We start from the raw sequence: 23685 nt of genomic DNA, 5'->3' as shown, positions 1-23685 counted from the left end.
AAGAGAGATTCAACCCCTGTCTCTAGTACAGGTAATACACCACAGTGTAACCCGTCTTAGTTTAGTATAATACACCACAGTGTAACCGTTCTAGTACATGATAAAACACTCACAGTGTAACCCAGTCTCTAAGTACACGGAGAATACACTCACAGTGTCACCCATCTCTAGTACAGTATTAGGTACACGCACAGTGACGCCTGTTCTAGTAGTATATAAGCCCACAGTGTACCACGTCTCTAGTACAGTAACTTCACAGTGTAACCCCTGTCTCTAGTGCAGTATTATACACCACAGTGTACCCGCATTGTCTCTAGTAAGTATCATCACCCACAGTGGTAACCCCTGTTCCTCTATACATGTATTTATACCACATGTAACCCTGTCTCACTTAGTACAGTATAAATACACACAGTGTAACCCTGTCTCAATTACATGTATAGTCCCCCACAGTGTAACCCTGTCTCTAGTACAGATAATACACCACAGTGGTAACCGCCTGTCTCTAGTACAGTATAATACACCACAGTGTAACCCCTGTCTTCTCAGTACAGTATAATACACCAAGTGTAACCAACTGTCTCTGGTACAGGATAATATACCACAGTGTAACCCCTGTCCTCTAGTACAGGATAATACACCACCAGTGTAACCCCTGTCTCTGAAGTGCACGTATAATACCCCAGTGTACCCCTGTCTCTAGTAACAGCATATACACCACAGTGTAACCCCTGTCTTCTAGTACAGGATAATACACCACAAGTGTACCCTGTCTCTAGTACAGGATAATACACCACAAGTGTAACTCAGCTCTAGTATAGTATAATACACCACAGTTGTACCCGTTGTTAGTATAATGATAAAACACACGTGTAAACCCCACGTCTCTAGTACAGGAGAATACATCACAGGTGTAACCCATACTCTAGTAAACAGTATGTAAACACCACAATGTTATGCCTGTCTCTAGTACAGTATAATACATCCACAGTGTAACACACTGTCTTCTAGTACAGTACATTCACAGTGTAAACCCTGTTCTAGTGCAGTATTATACCACCACTAGTGGTAACCTTGTCTCTAGTATAGTATCGTACACAACAGTGTAACCCCTGTCTCTAGTACAGTATATATATTACCACAGTGTAACCCCTGTCTTAGTACAGTATAAATACACCACAGTGTACCCCTGTCTCTAGTACAGTATAGTACACCACAGGTGTAACCTGTCTCTAGTACAGGATTAATACACCACAGAGGTATAACCTGTCTCTAGATAAGTATACATACACCACAGTGTAACCAACTTGTGCTCTGGTACAGGGACAATATACCACAGTTGTAACCACTCTGTTCTAGAAAAATAGCACGGATAATACAGCCACAGTGTAATCCCTGTCTCTGAGTACAGGATAATACACCACAGTGCAACCTGTTCTCTAGATACAGTATAGTACACCACATGTAACCCTGTCGTCTTAGTGGCAATATAATAACCACAGTGTACCACTTGTCCTCTAGTACAGTATAATTACACCACAGGTGTAACCCCTGTCTCTAGTACAGTATAGTACACCACAGATGTACCCCTGTCTCTAGTACAGTATAATAACCCCACATGTGTAACCAAGCTGTCCTCTGGTTACAGATTAATATACACAGTGTAACCCCTGTCTCTAGTACAGGAATAATACACCACGTGTAACCCCTGTCTCTAGTACAGGATAATAACACCACAGTGCAACCTGTTCTCTAGTACATGAATAAAATACATCACAATTGTAACCCCAGTTTCTCAAGTACAGGATGAATACATCAAGTGTAACCATCTCTAGTACGTATACGTACACCACAGTGATAACCGCCTGTCTTTTAGTACAGTATAATACATCTACGGTGTAACCCCTGTCCTGTGTACAGGTATGGTAACCACAGGTGTAACCCTGTCTCCTAGTACAGTATAGTAACATCCACAGTGTAAACCCTGTCTCTAGGTATAGTAGTAATACACACAGTGTAACCCTCGTCTAAGTAATGATAAAACCCACACAGTGTAACCCAGTCTCTAGTACGGAGAATTACATGCACAGTGTAACCCCATCTTGTACAGTATAGTACACAGCAGTGTAAACGCCTTCTCTAGTACAGGTATATGACACACAGTGTACCACTGTCTTATAACAGGATAATACACCACAGTTGTAACCACTGTCTCTGGTTAAGGATAAAAGAATATACCACAGTGGTAACCCTGTCTCTAGTACAGGATAATACACCCACAGTGTAACTCCTGTCTACTAGTTAAGGATAATACACCACAGTGTAACGTGTCCTCTAGAACATGATATACATCATAATGTAACCCAGTTTCTAGTCAGCAGGAGAAATACATCACAGTGTAACCCATCTCTAGTACAGATACCAGTACACCACAGTGGTAACCCTGTCTCTAGTGGAATATAATACACCACAGCGTGTAACCACTTGTCGCTCTAAGTACAGTATGTATAACCAAGTGTAACCCCTGTCTCTAGTACAGGATAATACAACCACAGTTGTAACCCCTGTCTCTACATAACAGTATAATACACCACAAGTAGTAACAAACTGTCTCTGGTTACAGGGATAATTATACCACGAGTGTGAACCCTGTCTCTAGTACAGGATAATACACCACAGTGTAACCCTGTCTCTTAGTGCGAGTATATTACACCACAGTTGTAACCCCTGTCTCTATCAGTATCATACACCAACAGTGTAACCCCTGTCTCTAGTACAGTATTAATTACCACAGTGTAACCGCGTCTCGGGAGTACAGTATAAATACACACAGTGGTAACTCCCTGTCTCTATTACAGTATATACACACAGTAACCCCTGTCTCAGTATCAGGATAAACAGCGTACATGTACCCCTGTTCTAGTACAAGTATAATACACCACAGTGTAACCAACTGTCCTCTGAGTACAGGGAATAATATACCACAGTGTAACCCCTGTCTCTAGTACAGGATAATACATCATGCATCAGTACTCCCTGTCTCTAGTAACAGGATAATACCCACAGTGCAACTGTCATCTAGTACATGATAATACTCACAATGTAACACCCAGGTTCTAGTAAGGATAATACATTACCGTGTTAACCCTTGTCTCTAGGGCAATATAATTACACCCAGTGTAACCACTGTCTCATAGATACAGTATAATACACCACAGGTAACCCCGTCTCTTGTACATACGGACCCACAGTGTAACCCTGTCTCTAGTCAGTATAGTACACCACCAGTGTAACCCCTGTCTCTAGTTACAGTATAATTACACCCACAGTGTACCCTGTCTCCACTAGTACAGGATAATACCACCAGTGGTAAACCCTGTCTTAGTACAGTATAATTACACCACTGAGTTAACAGACTGCTCTGGTAGCAGGATAATAACTCCACAGTGTAGCACCTGTCTCTAGTACAGATAATAACACCTACAGTGTAACCCCTGTCTCTAGTACAGGATAATTACCACAGTGTAACCCTGTCTCTAGTACAGATGAATATACCGAGCAGTGTAACCCCGTGTCTCCTGTACATTGATAGATACACCACAGTGTAACCTGTCTCTAGGTACGATGATAATACATCACAATGTACCACCAGTTCTAGTACACGAGCAATACAATCACAGTGTAACCCATCTCTAGTACAGTATAGTTACCACAGTGTACCCTTAGTGAGTAAGAGTATACACCGTGTACCCTTCCTTAGCTAAGTATTACACCCACGTGTAAACCCTGTTCCTCTGTACAGTATAGTACACCACCAGTGTAACCCCTGTCTCTAGTACAGTCTACTAGATACACACAGTGTAACCCTGCTCAGTCGTATATCCAGCTGTACCCTGTCTCTAGTACAGTAATAATACACCACAGTGTAACCCCTGTCTCTAGTATCAGGATACTACACCACAGTGTAACCCCTGTCTCTAGTACAGTATAATACACCACATGTGTAACAACTGTCTCTGGTACGCAGGATAATATACCACAAGTGTAACCCCCTGTCTCTAGTAACAGGATAATAGCACCACAGTGTAACCCCTGGTCTCTAGTACAGGATAATATACCACATGTAACCTGTCTCTAGTACAGAATATATACACAGTGTAACCCTGTCTATAGTACAGGATAATACACCAAGTGTAACCTGTCTCTAGTAACATGAAATACATCAAATGTACCCCAGTTTCTAGTAACAGGAGAATACATCACAGTGTAACCCATCTCTAGTACAGTATAGTACACCACAGTGTAACCCCTGTCTCTAGTACATGATAATACACACAAGTGTAACCCCTGTCTCTTGTACAGTAATGGTACACCACAGTGTAACCCCTGTCTCTGTACAGTATAGAGTACACGCACAGTGTAACCCCTGTCTTTAGTACAGTATAATACACCACAGTGTAACCGTCTCTATACAGTATAATACACACAGTGTAACCCGTCTCAGTACAGTTAATATACCACAGTGTAACTGTCTCTAGTCGCAGTATAATACACCACAGTGTGAAGTCCTGGCACGTGGCTTGACACGGGTAGCTCAGTGTCCTAAATTGTGTTGGAAAACAACTGTTTGATTGGTCATCCATTGTATCTATTACAGTACAATAGGCAATGGCTTCCGCTGGCCTAGTAGTGCCCGCTGGCCAAGGCTAACGGCCACTCAACATGTAGGTAAGCTCACAATCCAGTGTGGTGGTGGGTAAGCTTCACAACTCAGAAGTTCACCTGGAGAGCTCTGAGGCTGGCTTATGTACCAGTATGAAATGTGACACTGTCACCAACTTTACTGAGTGTTTATCTCCTAAGCTAGGCAATACACTGTTTTTACCTGTTGTACATTTGCGAACTATCCTTGGTATTGTTAACCTGTCAGGGTACTATCAGGGTAGTGTTTGGTAGGGTCAGGGTACTGTCAGGGTAGTGTCAGGGTAGTGTTTGGTAGGGTCAGGGTACTCGTTAGGGGTAGTGTTGGTATGGCAGGGTACTGTTAGGGTGGTGTTTGGTACGGTCAGCGGTACTGTCAAATACCTGTCAGGGTAGTGTTTGTAGCAGTTACGGGTAGTGTTTGGTACAGTCAGGGTAGTGTCAGGTAGTGTTTTGGTAGAGTCAGGTAGTGTTTGGTACGGTCAGGGTACTGTTTGGTAAGGGTAAGGGTACTGTCAGGGTAGTGTTAGGGTGTGTTTGGTAAGGTCAGGGTAGTGTCAGGGTAGTGGTTTGTACAGTCAGATGGTCCGTCAGGGTAGTGTTGGTGTACGGTCAGGATAGTGTTTGGTACGGCCAGGATAGTGTTTGGTCTGTCGGGTGTGTTGGTAGGGTCAGGGTAGTGGTTTGGTAGAGTCAGGGTGATGGTTTGGTACAGTGAGTGGTAGTGTAGGGTAGTGTCAGGTAGGCGTCAGGGTAGTGTCAGGGCATCTGTTTGGTAGAGTGCAGGGTAGTGCAGGGTACTGTCAGGGTAGTGGTTTGGTAGGGTCAGGGTACTGTCAGGGTAGTAATTTGGTAGGGTCAGGGTCCTGTCAGGGTCTGTTTGGTAGGGTCAGGTACTGTTTGCGTAGGGTCACGGGTACTGTGTTTGGTAGGGTCAGGGTAGTGTTTGGTAGGTTAGGGTAGTTGTTTGGTAGGTCAGGGTAGTGTCAGGGTACTGTTTGGTAGGGTCAGGTAGTGTCAGGGTTGTGTTGGTAGGGTCAGGGTGGTGTCAGGGTACTGTTTTGGGTAGGGTCAGAGAGTGTTCAGGGTAGTGTTTGGTAGGGTCAGGGTACTGTTTAGGGTCAGGTAAGTGTTGGGTAGGGTCAGGGTACTGTCAGGGTAGTGTTGGTAGGGTCAGGATACTGTTTGGTAGGCGTCTCAGGGTAGTGTTTGGTAGGGTCAGGGTAGGGTCAGGGTACTGTTTGGAAGGGTCAGGTAGGGTCAGGGTATGTTTGGTAGGGTCAGGGTACTGTTTGGAGGAGTCAGAGTAGTTGGGGCAGGTGTACTGTTTGGTAGGGTCAGGGTAGTGTTTGGAGGTGAGAGGGTCAGGGTAGCTGTTTGGTAGGGTCAGGTAGGTCAGGGTACTGTTTTGGTAGGGTCAGGGTAGTGTTTGGTAGGGTCAGGGTACTGTTTGGTAGGGTCAGGTACTGTTTGGGTAGGGTCAGAGGTAGGGTCAGGGTAAGCTGTTTGGTAGGGTCAGCGGGTACTGTTTGGAAGGGTCAGGGTACTGTTTGGAGGTCAGAGTAGGGTCAGGGTACTGTTTGGTAGGGTCAGGGTACTGTTTGGAAGGGTAGAGTAGGTCAGTGGTACTGTTGGTAGGGTCAGGGTACTGTTTGGTAGGGTCAGGGTACTGTTTGAAAGGGTCAGAGTGGGGTCAGGGTAACTGTTTGGTAGGGTCGGGGTACTGTTTGGTAGGGTCGGGGTACTGTTTGGAAGGGTCAGGGTACTGTTTTGGTAGGGTCAGAGTAGGGTCAGGGTACTGTTTGGTAGGGTCAGGATACTGTTTGGTAGGTCGGGGTACTGTTTTGGAAGGGTCAGGGTACTGTTGGTAGGGTCGGGTGTACTGGTTGGTAGGGTCAGGGTACCTGTCAGGGGTAACTGTTTTGTAAGGGTCAGGGTAGGGTCATGGGTACTGTTTGGTAGGGTTAGGGTACTGTCAGGGTACTGTTTGGAGGGTCAGGGTAGGGTTCAGGGGGTACTGTTGGTAGGGTCGGGTACTGTTTGGGTAGGGTCAGGGTACTGTCAGGGGGTACTGTTTTGGAAGGGTCAGGGTAGGGTACTGTTTGGTAGGGTCGGGGTACTGTTTGGTAGGGTAGAGGGTACTGTCAGGGTATGTTTGGAGGGTCGAGTAGGGTCAGGGTACTGTTTGGTTAGGGTCAGCGTAGGGTCAGGTAACTGTTTGGTAGGGGTCAGGTAGGGTCAGTGGGTACTAGTTTGGTAGGGTCAGGGTAGGTCAGGGACTACTGTTTGGTAGGGTACGGGGTAGTGATACGGGGTCTGTCAGGGTAGTGTTTGGTAGGGTCAGGGTAGCTGTCAGGGTATTTCTGGTAGGGATACAGGGTCTGTCAGGACTTGTTTGGTAGGGTCAGGTACTGTTTGGTAGGGTCAGGGTACTGTTGTAGGGTGAGTGTTGGTAGGTTCAGGGTGTGTTGGTAGGGTCAGGCGTAGTGTCAGGGTTACTGTTGGTAGGGTCAGAGTAGTGTCAGGTAGTGGTTTGGTAGGGTCAGGGTGGTGTCACGGTCGTTTGGTAGGGTAGAGTATGTCAGGGTAGTGTTTGTGTAGGGTCAAGGGTACTGTCAGGGTAGTATTTGGTAGGGTCAGGGGTACTGCAGGGTAGTGTTTGGTAGGGTTCAGGTAATACTGTTTGGTAAGGGTTTAGGGTAGTGTTTGGTAGGGGTCAGGGTAGGGTCCAGGTTACTGTGTTTGGAAGGGTCAGAGTAGGGTCAGGGTACTGGTTTGGTAGGTCAGGGTACTGTTTGGAAGGATCAGAGTAGGGTCAGGGGTAACTGTTTGGTAGGTCAGGGTACTGTTTGGAAGGGTCAGAGTGGGTTCAGGGTATGTTTGGTAGGGTAGAGTAGGGTCAGGGTCTGTTTGGTAAGGTCAGGGTACTGTTTGGTAGGGTCAGGGTACTGTTTTGTAGGGTCAGGGTACTGTTTTGGAAGGGTCAGAGTAGGGTCAGGGTACTGTTTGGTAGGGTCATGGTAGTGTTTGGAAGGGTCAGGGGTACTGTTGGAGGGTCAGAGTAGGGTCAGGGTACTGTTTGGTAGGGTCAGGTACTGTTGGAAAGGGTCAGAGTAGGTCAGGGTACTGTTTGGTAGGGTCAGGGTACTGTTTGGTAGGGCAGGGTACTGTTGGAAGGGTAGAGTGGGGTCAGGTACTGTTTGGGTATGTGGTAGGGTCGGTGGTTACGTTTGAGAAGGGTCAGGGTACTGTTTGGTAGGGTCAGAGTAGGGTCAGGGTCTGTTTTTGGTAGGGTCAGGTACTGGTTGGTCAGGGTCGGGGTACTGTTTGGAGCGGGTCAGGGTACTGTTTGGTAGGGTCGGGTACTGGTTGGTAGGGTCAGGGTACGGTCAGGGTACTGTTGTAAGGGTCAGGGTAGGGTCAGGTAACTGTTGGTAGGGTCAGGGTACTGTCAGGGTACTGTTTGGAAAGGTCAGGGTAGGGTCAGGGTACTGTTTGGTAGGGTCGGGTACTGTTTGTTAGGGTAGGGTACTGTCAGGGTATGTTTGGAGGTCAGGGTAGGGTACTGTTTGGTAGGGTCGGGTACTGTTTGGTAGGGTCAGGGTACTGTCAGGGTACTGTTTAGGTAGGTAGCAGGGTACTTTGGTAGGGTCAGAGTAGGGTCAGGGTACTGTTTGGTAGGGTCAGGGTAGAGGTCAGGGTACTAGTTTGGTAGGGTTCAGGGTAGGGTCAGGGTACTGTTTGGTAGGGTCGGGGTACGTTTGTGGTACTGTCAGGGTACTGTTTGGTAGGGTCGGGGTACTGTTTGTAGGGTCAGGGTACTGTCTGTTGGTAGGGTCGGTGTGTTAGGCGTGCAGGGTACTGTTTGTGGTGGGGGCCGGTATGGTCAGGGTACTGTTTGGTAGGGTCAGGTGGTAGGGTTCTGATGGTACGGGTCAGGTGTAGCTGTTAGTGGTAGGGTCAGGGGGTACTGGTTTGGTTAGGGTCGGGGTACTGTTTGGTAGGTCGGGTCGGGTACTGTTTGGTAGGGTCAGGTACTGTCAGGGTACTGTTTGGTAGGTCAGAAGTGCGGGTCGGGTACTGTGTTGTAGGTCAGGTAGGGTCAGGGTAGTTGGTAGGCTGTCAGGTACTGTTTGGGTAGGGTCAGAGTAGGGTCAGGGTACTGTGGTTGGTAGGGTAGGGTACTGTCAGTGGTACTGGGTTTGGGAGGGTCAGAGTAGGGTCAGGGTACTGTTTGGTAGGGTTCAGAGTAGGGTCCAGGTTACTGTTTGGAGGGTCAGGGTAGGGCAGAGGTACTGTTTGGTAGGTCATGGGTACTGTTTGTAGGGCAGGGTAGGTCAGAGGTACTGTTTGGTAGGGTTCCCAGGTCTGTTTGGTAGTGTTTGGTAGGCTACTAACTGAAGATCTAAAGAGTGCTCCTTTTCTTACACACAAAGAAGCCTACATTGTTATCTCTCAGCTATTTGAAGCTGCAGGTMTCTAACATGATGTCCTCTCTCTTGTACTGTCTCTCTTTTAGAAACAAGGAACAGGAATTGTATGGAAACKRAGCCAAAGGAAAGAAAGATGTGAAGAAGCAGAAGTCAGAGGAGAAGAAGAGTGGCTCCGTGAGAAAAAGATAGAGGATGAGAGAGCTGTGTCCTGATGATTTAATATTGAATTTGATATTAACTTTTTATTTTTAAAGATTTATCTTTGTGTTTTTTTTTTATATCAAGTGATAAAGTTGATGTCTGTGATATAATTAAGATTATAAAGCAAAGTACTGATAGATTTGGAGCCCTGGGCTCCTGCACCATGGAACCATTCTGCACCCATGCAAATGGTAATGGGTTTACATTTTTGCTGACAATAAAGCCTCAGAGTAATATGCATTCATTTCTTTCTTCATCACAAGTGTATTGTATCCATGGATGCAAAGCCTATAGAATATTCTACAATGAATATATTATAATGCCATGACKACGGGATCTAGCACAGCGGGGACACACTGCCACTCTGCCATTCCAATGAAAGTTTTAGATAAGACATATCTCTATAATGAGCTATTATGTTTATAGACTAACTTTGGCAKCATCACTGGGCTCCCCCAGAGTCGCCGACGACCCCAAGTGACTGCCCCGAGTGAGAGGAAAACATTGAGCGAGATGAATGAACTTTCCCCCGTCTCCCTCTTCCTCTTCTCCGCATGTGGTACAGAACAAAGTCTGCTCTCCAAACAGCGATAGTGAAGGAGAGCGAGAGAAACTTTTAACACTTTTGTGTGTGTAATGTTTACTGTTCATATCTGATTGCTTATTTCACTTTTGTTTCATGTTTTTCACATGTTTTGGCAATGTAAGGATATGCCAAAAAAGCCATTCTGAATAGAGAGATGGAGAGAATACAGTTTAATTAATGGCACAGACCTACCCAGTTCCCATTTTAGGAAGAGGATTAGTGGAACAAAAGCTGTTTGCATAAAGCTCCGTAGGGAGGAGTTTACGCTTTCCGTGGGAGAGCAGAGGGAGCGAATAGGGAATTTAAAAGGGTTGTGCAACGTTTGCATCAGGGAATCGATACCCGGGGATTGAAGGAGTGGAGAGAGCAGAGGACAGTCATTGTGGATACGACCGCCGCTCTAAAACATTCCAGCAGCTCAATCATTCCTTTATCGAGTTGCAGTTTTGCGTAAAGCCGCATACCTTCTGACTGACACTAGCAGACAGAAGGTTAGCTCACAGGTTGCACAAGTGTTATTATTATCAAACAATGCGGTAGTGGTGAGAGCAGTGAAAAGAGCAGAGAAGGATAATATCTGTAGAGAAGAGGCAACACTGTAGGTTACAGTTTTCTTTGTTGAGTTCCTCTGCAAAACTAAAGGCTAAAAGATGTCTAAACCAAATTACACAGGAACKTTTCACATGGTGTCTCAAGATAACTTCGAGAACTACCTCGCAGCTTTGGGTAAGATTATATGAATCGTAATGTCTTTGTCTGTTACCACATATATTAGCTYCAAATGCGTCATTGTTAAAAAGTGTCCAATTCGTGTAGTTGTAATATGTAAAATGACACGTGTTAAGAGCTTACTGTACCTCTGCAACTTGCCTCCTTTCATTTTAATTTAACACGATTCATTCATTCTATTTTACTGAACTTAACATATTTTTTTCCTTTGTTTGCCTGCTGCTTTGAGATTCATTTTAGGGGTAGTGACTCATCCAAAGGCTTGCCATCTCTTCCCAGAGCCGTGTGATAGATCATCATGGCGCCTTAGCCTGTAAATGACCCTGGACACAGACAGGGATGTGTGTGTGTGTGTCTGTCTGTGCGTGTGTGGTATCTGGAAACATTAACAGGAGATGTAAAAGGACAGACACAGCTGTAGGTCAGAGATGTTGCCTCAGATACACTACCTCATTACTAGAATGGCAAGGTATTATGTTTGGTTGATTCATTCTCTCTCTCTCTCTCTCCATCAGATATTAATTTTGCCCTGCGGAAGATAGTGTGTATGTTGAAGCCCACTAAACAGATAGTCCACGACCCGGCCACGGGCATTATGAAGATCCGCACATTGACCACCTTTAAGAACTTTGATATGGATTTCAAACTGGGTCAGGTCTTCACCGAGGACCTGGGACCTGTGGATGGACGAGTCTGTCAGGTGTGTGTGTTTACAGTTCTACATGTATGGTTGGGTGGAGGGTCTCTGTGTTCTTCATCATGTGCTGTTTGTAAAGACAGTGGCTAAATGTATTTCTGTTATCTGGTGATGTTTTCCCTTATGTTTGTCTGTTTCATGGGTTGTTCAGACTTGTACAAATTCCAAACTGAGAGTGGTTTCAAGGCAATGGTGTGTGTGTGTGCTTTCATGTTTTTTTTGCAGACCCTGTGTGTGTTGGTTGTGTGTGTGGTGTGTGTGTGTGTGTGTGTGTGTTGTGTGTGTTAACCCTGTTTTTAGACCACAGTGGACTGGGAGGTGATAAGCTGGTGTGTGTTAGAGGAGAGAAGAGGGAAGGGATGGACACACTGGCTGGAGGAGACAAGTACACCTGGTGAGAATGGATGGCTGGATTAACAGAGAGGGATAAGATGGGAAGATAGGAATAGAGGTGAACACAAATCCAGAGAAAGGGGAGAAAGCAGGAAAGATTTGGGAGGAAAGAAGTGCTGGATGATATACCATTTTGAAAGTGGGGGATATGCAAATCAGATTTGGGTGATGGAAGTTATTCATGCCTACGTTGTATGCGTGCACATGTCCGTGCGTGTGTTTGTGTGAGAACAAATGACGTCCTTCAAAAAGAGGGGGTGTTGGCCCTCAAACTCCTTACTTGTTGCCTGTACATGGGAAAGAAATGTGGGGGCCCGAAGAAGGAGAAAGAAACAGAGGAAAACACTTAAGATTCTTCAGGGTGAAGGAATGGGCAGGAACAGGAAGAATAAGGAAAGGTATTGCTTGTTACCATTTTAATGCGTAAATACAGACTTCAACAAGACTCTTCATAGTGAAGGATTGGTAGAGAATCACAAGCTGCTGTTTAGGCTGTGCTTGAGATGGACTTTAGTTGGGCAATCTGTTTTTAGAAGCATTTGGGAGCTGTTGATAAAACAATGCTGATTGTTTGAAATCGTAATCAGCATTTGCATGTAATCACAAGCAAAAACAGATTTCCCAGCTAAAGTCCATCTCAAGCACAGGCCTAAACAGCAGCTTGTGATTTCTCTCCCAATCCCTTCACTATGAGAGTCTTGTTGAAGTCTGTATTTAGCTCATTAAAATGGTAACGAATTCCCACTTTTTCCCACCACCCATTCTCACACACACACTCCACACTCACCCATCGCACCACTCACTCATCTCACACAATCCCACACTCACCCACACCCACGCACTCACTCTCACACAATCCCCAACTCACCCACCCACGCACTCACTCTCACAACACACACTCCACACCCACCACCAGCACCCCTCACTCTCACACACTCACACTCACCCACCACGCACTCACTCTCACACACACACCCCACCCCACCCACGCACCCACTCACTCTCACACACTCTCACACTCACCCACCCACGCACTCACTCTCACACACACACTCCACACCCACCCACGCAGCCCACTCTCACACACACACTCCCACACCACACTCTCACACACACCACACTCCACACTCGCCACCACGCACTCACTCTCAAACTCCCACACTCATCACCCACCCACACACTCATCTCCACTCCCACACTCATCCACCACCCCACCACTCACTTTCACACCCCATCCCACCCATGCACTCCCCACTGCACTTCCACAACTCACTCATCACGCCCTCACTCTCACACACATCCCACACTCATCAATCCACGCCCTCACTCTCACACACACCACTCCACACTCACTCATCCAGCCCTCACACATTCCCACACTCACTCATCCAGCCTCCTTCCTCACACGCACACTCCCACTCTTCATCCACGCCCTCACTCTCAACACACCACTCCCACACTCACTCATCCACGCCCTCACTCCAACACACACTCCCACACTCACTCATCAGCCCTCACTCTCACACACACACTCCACACTCACTCATCCACGCCCTCACTCTCACACACACATTCCCACACTCACTCATCCCACGCCTCATCTCAACACACACTCCCACACTCACTATCCCACGCCCTCACTCTCCACACACTCCCACACTCACTGCATCCACGCCCTCACACATTCCCACACTACTCATCCACGCCCTCCTCTACACACACACTCCACACTACTCATCCAGCCTCACTCTCACACACACACTCCCACTCACTCATCCACGCCCTCAACTCTCACACAACCATTCACACTCACCATCACGCCTCACTCTCCCACACTCACTCATACACGCCTCACTCTCACACACACACTCCCACACTCACTCATCCACGCCCTCACTCTCACAACAACTCCACCTGCACTCATCCACGCCACTCTCAACACACATCACTCCACACTCATCCCAAACTCCTCCCTCTTTTCTCTTTCTCCACCCTCTTCTCACACCGTCCTTTTTTGCCCTCTAGGAGATGAGAGTTGGAGATGTGGTCGCCAGGCAACTTCTTCAAGAAGGCAGACTGAAACCACTGGAAGGATCTCGTTCATCAACTCACGTTCATGATTCTCATTAGAAAACAGTCTAGGACTTGGTATATAAGTGCCATAGTTTTTTAAAATATGATCATCATTGTTTTAAAACCATTACTTAATGGACAACATTTAAGATATTTTTAATTAGTGTGCTATTTCACTGGAGAAAATTGTCAATGGTTGTTTTAAATGTTTTACTGGTACATGCAGGGTGAACTGTGTAAACATTCCAATGTTTTCCTCATATAGCACTAATGTTTCCCCTTTTGGTGTTTTTGTATGTGGCTGTCTGTGTCCAAATATACCACCTGATGCCTCCACTACAAATACAGATTTGCCTCTTTTATGGGACCCATGTTCTAACTCTTCCCTTCATGTGTATTTAGTATACGCTGTGATCGAAAGTCAGTTCAGCGTTATCACTCCGATTGGTTAGATTTGGGAGGTGTGCTTACCCTTGGTCTGTGCCTAAAGGCTGCGTTTACACAGGCAGCCCAATTCTGATTTTTTTTCAAACTAATTGGTCTTTTGACCAAATCCGATTCAGCTCGAAAATGATCTGATGTTATTGGTCAAAGACCAATGGAAAAAAATATCAGACTTGGCTGCCTGTGCGAACGCAGTCCGCAATGATTTCAGTTGGCCTGCATTTAGCGTAATGCTAGCTGATAACACTAGAGGGCAGGGTAAAGCAGTTTGAAGTATGGTAGCGCTGCTACTCCTATCCTACAGGGGCGAGAAACAATTAATCGGTGTCCACTGTGTTGTTACATTTAGATTCTGCACTTTGCTAAAGGTCAACTGTTTTAACAGAATTTTCAATGCTGTGGTTAAAACATCATTGAACAGATGCTGTGAGTCAAAATGAATATCTATATATATCATCTACTTCATCAATCTCTTTTCCACCACAGTGATGTTCATATCAAGCTACTGACAACAACACGTCTTCGTTAGGGAAATCCAGCCGCCGGGGGCTTCGAAAGTTCCTTAGAAAAATGTAAATAGAGAAGCTATGATGACATTTGACCTCAGTGGTTACACTTTATTTAAGCCCTCCCCAACAGTTTTTTTCAATGACCTAAGAAACAGAATGTTCATGAGGATGTTTATAGTTCAGTATATTTTATTGCAGAGATAAGACTTTAAAAAAAGGGATTGTATCCAGGAACTGTCAAGGAGGAATCTGCTCAGTTATTTTCCCATGTGGGTTTTTCATTGAAAAAAGTAATTAAAAAAATATATTATTGAAAATCAGAATTAAGTCCCTGGCCACTCATCTTCCTGTGGCTTGATAGGTAGCGGGAGGGTCTGATGTCATTTCCTCTCATTCCATAACTGTGATCCGATTGGCTGAAGCTCTGATGTTGTCATTGTTATATGGTGCATCGGCCTCAACTTCACAGTCTGAGGTATAGCCGTTTACCTGAATAACAGCTGGGATGCACAATGGAAATAGTATGAGCACACAACAATAACCCTCCAACGTCACGTAGTACTGCATTTCATTCATGAAGCCTACACAGGCCCATCTCATCGTGGCCATAGAGGTAACAATACATCTGTATTTTAATGATTTGATTTAGGCTCTTGCAAATGGAGAAAGCTCATCCTGATGGTTGATTATATGGGAGCTCAGTTTAGATTACATTACATCTGATCCATTCTAAGTGAGGAGAGCCATCGCATTATTGATCATTGCATGACATTATTGATCATTGGGAAGCTGCAGAACTACTATGAGTGATGGATATGGTGTATATAGACTAATGAACAGGTTTATCACATATAGCGACTCCACATGGAAACAATGTGTTTTTTGGTGATGCGATTTTCAGAAGATGATTTAAAGGGTAGTTCAAAAAATGTTAATTTAATTTATCTTTGGATAGCATTTGTGCATCGTTATCTCAATCGCGAATTAGTCGCGAATTAGTACTATGGCGATAATTTAGTGCTTTAAATTGAAAGTATTTCCAATTGAGCCGAAAATACAGCGTTTAGTGGAAACTGCCTTTTAAATTTCAATCGCTCTATAAAGCTCACTCAGGAATCGATTGAATCGAGCCCTTAAACCATGGTAACCAGGGTCCATCACTCATATGTTCTGCACTCTATGATGCTAATGCTAACCTGTAGCCAGTATCAAACCCAACCTACTGTCTGGTGTACTGAACCTCTTTCTTGTCAGTAGAGGAGGTACATTTGTAATTGTGGTGATCTATTCCAACTACCACTGAGGGACTTTCCCTGTGTTGATGAAGAGTGGCTCAGTGGCTTTCGGTCCAGGCTCCAATGGCTGTTGCACTCCGTGGGGAACTTGAGCTCAGCTGGAGCGAAGGAAGGAGGTGCGCTCTACAGGAATACAGGAGCACTGGAGTTAGAGCAACAGGCAGACAGGCAGACAGACATGAGATCACTGAGTAGCACTATCAACATTCAATACTATGCTGTATCTGACTTTCTGTTATTGTGGGTAAGTCCAACCGCACTGTGAAGCATTGATAAAAAGGACAGTCACATAAGTGGTGCAACTGGTGACGCCACTTGTACTTTACACAACGCTTTCTTGCTATGAGTTAGCGTGGCTGTGAAACGTGTCATGTGGTTTTCCAACAACCGTGTCAAGCTCAACTAGAACAGGATGTGGTTTTGTCCCCAAGTCTCACAAACTCAAGAAGCTACAGTAGAAGCTTGTTTCATGCCTACTATAGTTTTCAGAACTGATAATGAAGTCGATGTAACATGGAATCCGGAGGCGTTTGTTCTTATTTCTACTTCACAGGGTAGTCAACTGGTTTATTTATTCGTGGAACCTACATTTAGTTTGATTTGAATTAAATATATATATATGATTGAAATGTAATGTCAAATAACCTTTAGAAATAACATTTCAAACACATTTTTTCAAAAGAGGAATAGTTTGAGATCAACAGATATCATCTGTGTGCCTACAATGTTCTCTCACCTCTCCATTTTATGCTCAGTCGTTTCAACAAACATCTGTTTTGTTTGAGATATTAGGTTGAAACATAAATGTTATAAACCAGAAGCCAATAGCATGTCCCCCTTATATAAGCTCCTGTGACTTTTAGCTGCACTTGGACTCATATTGGTTGATGTGCTGTGCTCTCAGCTCCTGATCGAGCATAAACAATGAGCAATGCATGCGAGTTTCACTATAACTCATATTGTCTTTGATCTGATTCATCTCTAGAGGAAGTGGCGAGTTTCCTACGTCTGACGGTGAAAAGCAATGACCTTGTTTCCTTTCATTCAATCCAAATTACATCTAGCACCTTGACACCTAATACTTTTACAATGTGATGCATATTGTCGCTGTGTAGGGAGAAAATACACACTAAGAGTTCTCCCTTGCCTCTGCATCTGTCACCAGATAATATATACTGTACATGATCTGAAATCTGCTGGCTGGGAAATCACACAGATGAAATGAAAAGAGCATTTACTTAACAATTGGTAGGCCAAACTATCAAATGGGACCAAGAGTGGGGGCTTTTTGAATGCTCCGAAGAAACAACAGTTGTTGATAGGTTAATAATGTGTATGTACACCAGCCCTCAGAGTGAGAGCTAACAGCTGAGCTGGACTTGATCAGGCAAGTTGATTTCACCTGTTGACTCGCTCATGCAAATCACACACCTGTTCATAATATCAGAAACTGCCCTGATAGGCTCGTTCACACTTGTTGTTTGTATTTAAAGCCTGTCAAGCCATAGCTCAGTTTCRTTCCAGTTGTGTGTGTTAAGAGTAAGTTTGTTTCCTATTTCAGATGTATTGGTTTAATAGGTTTATCCGTATCACCTTGTATGTTCTGCAACCTGCTCATGATGTCTCTCCTTCGTTGCAGAACCCCACAAAATCCAACTTCACCATGTCCAACCACGAGTCCTCAATAAATAGGTGAACTTTGGCACTGTCTCTGTCATTTGCGAGTACTCCTGGTGACATCTATCCAACCAATGACCTATCTAGGTTCCTTAGTTTATTTTTCATGGTCCTTCAAGTTGGATGATGTTTACCAGGTGTATTACAGCAGATTTCCATCTACCACGGCAGAGACAGCGTTTCATTTTCATGTGAAGGACTGTGTAGTGGGTCACTGTAGGGAGTGTCGGAGTGGTTGGTCACCCATCAACCGGACCGGGCTCTAACAGCATGACTTCGTCTCCATTCATCATGTCTTTGGGCTACCCCGTGCTCACCCTAGGGGCCAACCCGCACTCGTCCAAGGGGCCTACCTGAGCCCGTTCAAGAGGTGGCCTACCAGGTACTCATACAAGGGGTCTAATGTGAGCCTGCCCAAGAAGCCTACCCTGCCACACCTACATCGCTCCTGACCAACAACCCTATTTTTCAGTGTTATTAAAATGTTTCATTGTAATGTCTTAGTAAATACCTAAAACTTGTTCTACAGTACAAAGAGAGAGTCCCTGGAATATGGTGGCAACTCCCTCTAGCCAATGCTTACATCAAATCCACGATGAGTGCACAAACACACACTATTTGGGCGTTGGCAGTGATGATATACACACCTGGCATGTATGATTGATGCTTGGCCCTCCAATAGATGCAGATCAYGATTATGATGAGTGAGGTCACCACTAGTCCCGCCCACAGACTGGTAGGTAGTATCCAGGGACACCCTGATGGAGCGGGATGGGGAGAGAGAGGGACGGGGAGAGAGAGACAGAGGGACAAAGAGAGAGAGCGAGAGAGACAGAGAAAGGGACGGGGGGAGAGAGAGGGACAAAGAGGGAGAGAGAGATAGGATCAATCAAAACAACCTAACACCCAGCAAATCTATGTATATATCTGAACCATTTCTGAGGGAGAATGCAATGTGCTCTAATCTTGTTTACAGTATTAGATGTACATTACTTATGTCAATAAATCATTCAATGAAGAGAGAAAGAGGGGAGGTGGAAGAAATATTGGTAAAATGCCATATATACCATCTAGTTTTCTATATATTCTATACTACTGTGCAATAAAAGGAGATGCTATTAGACCTACGAGATATGAAGGCACCACACACAGCANATATATACCATCTAGTTTTCTATATATTCTATACTACTGTGCAATAAAAGGAGATGCTATTAGACCTACGAGATATGAAGGCACCACACACAGCATCGGTCGTCTCAGTCCCAGCACTTTTCACCTCCTTCCCTAGGTCCCCACACCTGAGACAGGAAAGAAAGTGATTGTGAAACAGAGAAAGGAGTTTAACGCCACAGTTAACCCCACTGTCCCACAATTGTATAAAAATGTCAAACGTTTCATGCCAACCAAATGCACCTACTGAGTTGACTTTCGATAGAAATCAGAGCCACTTTGTGTGAAGGGTTCTGACCTGGTGTGTGATTGGCAGTGTGTGATGGCATCGTTGACACTGTTATAGGTCCCAGGTAGGCACGGAGCACAGACTGTGTCATTCTGGCGGGTGGCTGGGGGATTTAGGAACAGGTGTCACATGTCAGCTGCTCAAAGTAAAGTACACACATCCAGCAGATTATACAAGCACCGTAATAAGATGTTTTGTACTGCCAAAGGCCCACAGTGGTTTAAACATTGACCCTGAGTGCATCTTATTAGACTACAGACTCAGATTTTTTTGTCAGGTGTCTTTTCAATACCAGCCTTAGTATCTCCAACTTATGGTCAGCTCATCAGAGGCAATGGTCTGTCATATTAGAACAGAGTGTAGAGGTGAGGAGGCTGCTGAGGGGAGGACGGCCCTTAGTAACGTCTGGAACGGAGCAAATGGAATGGCATCAAACCAACATTATCACGAGCATGTCCTCCCCAATTAAGGTGCCACCAACCTCCTGTGGGGTAGAGGTGAGGAGGCAGTTCTCACCTTGATTCACAACCCCTGAACCCAGAGAGCACAGCTTCACAGGTAGGCAGTGTTCACATTCATTGTCTGTACAGTAGAAACCAGTCTTACACACACATTGCCTGTCACTACTGGCTTCACACTCCCACAATACCCTCTGGTTATTGCCTGAGAGAGGGAGAGAGAGACGGAGAGAAGAGAAGGGAGAGAAAGAGTGGGAGAGAGGACGGTAGAGGGAGAGTTGGGGTATTGAGTGGGAGAGGGCAAAAAAAATTAAGTGAGGTGAAAATAATGATACGTTCAAGAGAGAGATGAGGAGAGAGGTGGGATAGAGAGAGGGGATGGAAAGATGAGGAGAGAGGTGGGATAGAGAGAGGGGATCGCAAGATGAGGAGAGAGGTGGGATAGAGAGAGAGTGATGCAAGATCAAGAGAGTGAGAGAGAGAGGGGGTGGAGTAGAGAGAGGGGATGGAAGTGAAGAGAAAGAGAGCGGTCGAGGGAGAGCGAGTGAGAGACAGAGAGAATGAGAGAGAGAGAGAGCAGGGGTGGGGGAGGAGAGAGAGAAAATAATAGAGAGAGAGAGAGAGAGAGAAGGACGAGAGAGAGAGAGAGAGAGAGAGAGAGAGAGAGAGAGAGAGAGAGAGAACAGGGTGGGGGAGAGAGAGAGAATGGAGAGATGAGAGCAGGGTGGGGGGGAGAGAGAGAGAGAGCAGGAGTGGGAGAGAGAGAGAGAGAGAATGAGTCAGATCAAAAATTAATGATTTTAAGGAGACAGGAGAACAATGAGTAGAACTGTCAGATAAGGAGGAGGAAGGGACAGAGGGAGGAGGGAGGAAGAGGGGGGACTTACTGGAGTGGCAGACCCTACAGGTAGACATTTTTCAAGAGTTTTAATTCAGCAGTGTAGTATTTATGTTGACAGGTTTCACACTCTGTTTTTGTAGACTTGCCACAGTCGGTGCGAACATACTGTCCTGGATTGGAGGTTGGGAAAGAGAGAATGACAGAGAAATGTGATCATCCATACCCCTATAATAGGCCACAGTATATGCTGTCCATAGTAACATGTTCAATCACAGGAGGTTGGTGGCATCTTAATTGGGGAGGACGTGGCTCGTGTAATGGCTGGAGCGGAATGAGTGGAATGTTATCATCAACATCAAACAATGTTTTCCATGTGTTTGATGCCATTCCATTTGTGCCGCTCAAGCCATTATTATGAGCCGTCCTCCCTCAGCAGCCTCCTTTGGTGTTCTGTAGTGTTGTAGAGATAAAGGACTGCTGTTTTCCCCTCTATACTGCAGTTCATCATTTGATATATGGTCATGTAGCAGACAAAGCAATGTACAGTGAATACATACAGTGGGGCAAAAAATATTTAGTCAGCCACCATTGTGCAAGTTCTCCCCTTAAAGATGAGAGAGGCTGTAATTTCATCATGGTACACTTCAACTATGACAGACAAAATGAGAAAAAAAATCCAAAATCACATTGTAGGATTTTTTAATGAATTTATTTGCAAATGATGGTGGAAAATATGTATTTGGTCACCTACAAACAAGCAGATTTCTGGCTCTAACAGACCTGTAACTTCTTCTTTAAGAGGCTCCTCTTGTCCTCCACTCGTTACCTGTATTAATGGCACCTGTTTGAACTTGTTATCAGTATAAAGACACCTGTCCACAACCTCAAAACAGTCACAACTCCAAACTCCACTATGGCCAAGACCAAAGAGCTGTCAAAGGACACCAGAAACAAAATTGTAGACCTGCACCAGGCTGGGAAGACTGAATCTGCAATAGGTAAGCAGCTTGGTTTGAAAAATCAACTGTGGGAGCAATTATTAGGAAATGGAAGACATACAAGACCACTGATAATCTCCCTCGATCTGGGGCTCCACGCAAGATCTCACCCCGTGGGGTCAAAACGATCACAAGAACGGTGAGCAAAAATCCCAGAACCACACGGGGGGACCTAGTGAATGACCTGCAGAGAGTTGGGACCAAAGTAACAAAGCCTACCATCAGTACACACTACGCCGCCAGGGACTCAAATCCTGCAGTGCCAGACGTGTCCCCTGCTTAAGCCAGTACATGTCCAGGCCTGTCTGAAGTTTGCTAGAGAGCATTTGGATGATCCAGAAGAAGATTGGGAGATGTCAGATGAAACCAAAATAGAACTTTTTGGTAAAAACTCAACTCGTCGTGTTTGGAGGACAAAGAATGCTAGTTGCATCCAAAGAACACCATACCTACTGTGAAGCATGGGGGTGGAAACATCATGCTTTGGGGCTGTTTTTCTGCAAAGGGACAGGACGACTGATCCGTGTAAAGAAAGAATGAATGGGGCCATGTATCGTGAGATTTTGAGTGAAAATCTCCTTCCATCAGCAAGGGCATTGAAGATGAAACGTGGCTGGGTCTTTCAGCATGACAATGATCCCAAACACACCGCCCGGGCAACGGAGTGGCTTGTAAGAAGCATTTCAAGGTCCTGGAGTGGCCTGCCAGTCTCCAGATCTCAACCCCATAGAAAATCTTTGGAGGGAGTTGAAAGTCCGTGTTGCCCAGCAACAGCCCCAAAACATCACTGCTCTAGAGGAGATCTGCATGGAGGAATGGGCCAAAATACCAGCAACAGTGTGTGAAAACCTTGTGAAGACTTACAGAAAACGTTTGACCTTTGTCATTGCCAACAAAGGGTATATAACAAAGTACAATATTGAGAAACTTTTGTTATTGACCAAATACTTATTTTCCACCATAATTTGCAAATAAATTCATTAAAAATCCTACAATGTAATTTTCTGGATTTTTTTTCTTCTCTTTTTGTCTGTCACATTTTGTCTGTCATAGTCTCTCATCTTAAGTGGGAGAACTTGCACAATTGGTGGCTGACTAAATACTTTTTTGCCCCACTGTATAATAGAATGTGTATATGTGGCACATGTATAACGCTGGTCTTTCAGACATCTTGCTCCAACAGCCACCTGAACAACAGAAACACACCAGTAGTCACTGACCTTTACGACAACGCTCACAGCACCTTTCCACCCCAGAAGCATCATGAAGGTATTCCTCAGTTTTGCATCCCAATCCAGTCATCTCTAGTCCATTTGATGATAGTCTCTTTGTTAAAATGTTGACTATCATAAAGTTTGTTTTTCAGTAATTCTCCTCTGTAAAATCGTTACTATTCAAGTAAAACATTCTTCTTCACCATTAATGTTGTTGATCCACTGGTCTCAGTTGAATGTATATCCTTTCACACTCCGCCTCTCTGTCTCTAGCTCTCTCTTGTTCTCTATCACTATTTCTGACTTTTACTTCTTTCTTCCGCTGAAGTATCACTCACTCTTTGTCTTCTCCTCTGCTGTCTCCTTCGTTCTCTCAGTGAGAATATAGAGCTGCTTCCTCGCCTCTCTCACCCACCTCTTTCCGCCTCGCTTGCCCTCCACAGCGGAAAGCCCCGATGACCCTCATCTGCCCTGTGCTTCTCTCTCTCTCTCTCTCTCTCTCTCTCCCCCCCTTTCCTTCCTGCCCTCCCTCTCTGGCACGAGGTGCACTGTTCTGGACCGTGTAAACTAGCTGCAGAGAGGAGGATTCTAGAGGCTGCTTTTGGCACTGTCTCCAGATCAGTATGTCCAGATGTGGCACACAATACACACCAACACAATAAGATACTTCCCCTGACCACTCCACCCCTTCCCGTCACTCTCTCTCCCTTAATTGCTTTACTGAACCTTTGTCCCGATAGTGTTGTAATGCTGCTGATGTGAGAGATGTGTTTAGATGATGAGTAGATGAAGACAGAAATATATACCCCTGACTCTCTTCCTTCCTTCTTCTCTCTCTCTCTCCCTCACTCTCTATGCACTCTCTCTTTCTCTGTCAATTCAATTCATTTTTTTGGCATGGGAAACATGTTTACATTGCCAAAGCACGTGGAAAAGATAATAAACAAAAGTGAAATAAACACTCAAAAATTAAC

At 45.1% G+C, this 23685-nt stretch overlaps 2 protein-coding genes and 1 pseudogene across 3 annotated transcripts in view; 2 read left to right on the top strand and 1 right to left on the bottom strand.

The window, feature by feature from the left end:
• LOC112074551 (tyrosine-protein phosphatase non-receptor type 6) overlaps nucleotides 1–9575 on the top strand; it is a 36661-nt gene extending 27086 nt beyond the window's left edge. For both annotated transcript variants that reach the window (XM_024141709.2, XM_024141708.2), the window contains exon 16: nucleotides 9221–9575. In XM_024141709.2, coding sequence (XP_023997477.1) covers nucleotides 9221–9323 — 103 coding nt within the window. In that variant the 3' untranslated portion in view covers nucleotides 9324–9575. The remainder of the gene's footprint in view (nucleotides 1–9220) is intronic.
• Nucleotides 9576–9963: 388 nt separating this feature from the next.
• Nucleotides 9964–13931, top strand: rbp5 (retinol binding protein 1a, cellular). Its single transcript, XM_024141702.2, is given in 5 exon segments — nucleotides 9964–10647; nucleotides 11166–11350; nucleotides 11648–11724; nucleotides 11726–11741; nucleotides 13766–13931. Coding segments are annotated over 5 exon segments (459 nt in total). The 5' UTR covers nucleotides 9964–10571; the 3' UTR covers nucleotides 13871–13931.
• A 917-nt stretch (nucleotides 13932–14848) lies between these two features.
• On the bottom strand, nucleotides 14849–23661 carry LOC112074550 (tumor necrosis factor receptor superfamily member 5-like; annotated as a pseudogene).
• Nucleotides 23662–23685: the final 24 nt, after the last annotated feature.

Source organism: Salvelinus sp. IW2-2015, unplaced genomic scaffold, assembly GCF_002910315.2.
Source record: "Salvelinus sp. IW2-2015 unplaced genomic scaffold, ASM291031v2 Un_scaffold2680, whole genome shotgun sequence".
Taxonomy (NCBI): Eukaryota; Metazoa; Chordata; class Actinopteri; order Salmoniformes; family Salmonidae; genus Salvelinus; species Salvelinus sp. IW2-2015.
Note: the sequence above shows the minus strand (reverse complement) of the source record. Positions and strands in the feature narration are given on the sequence as shown.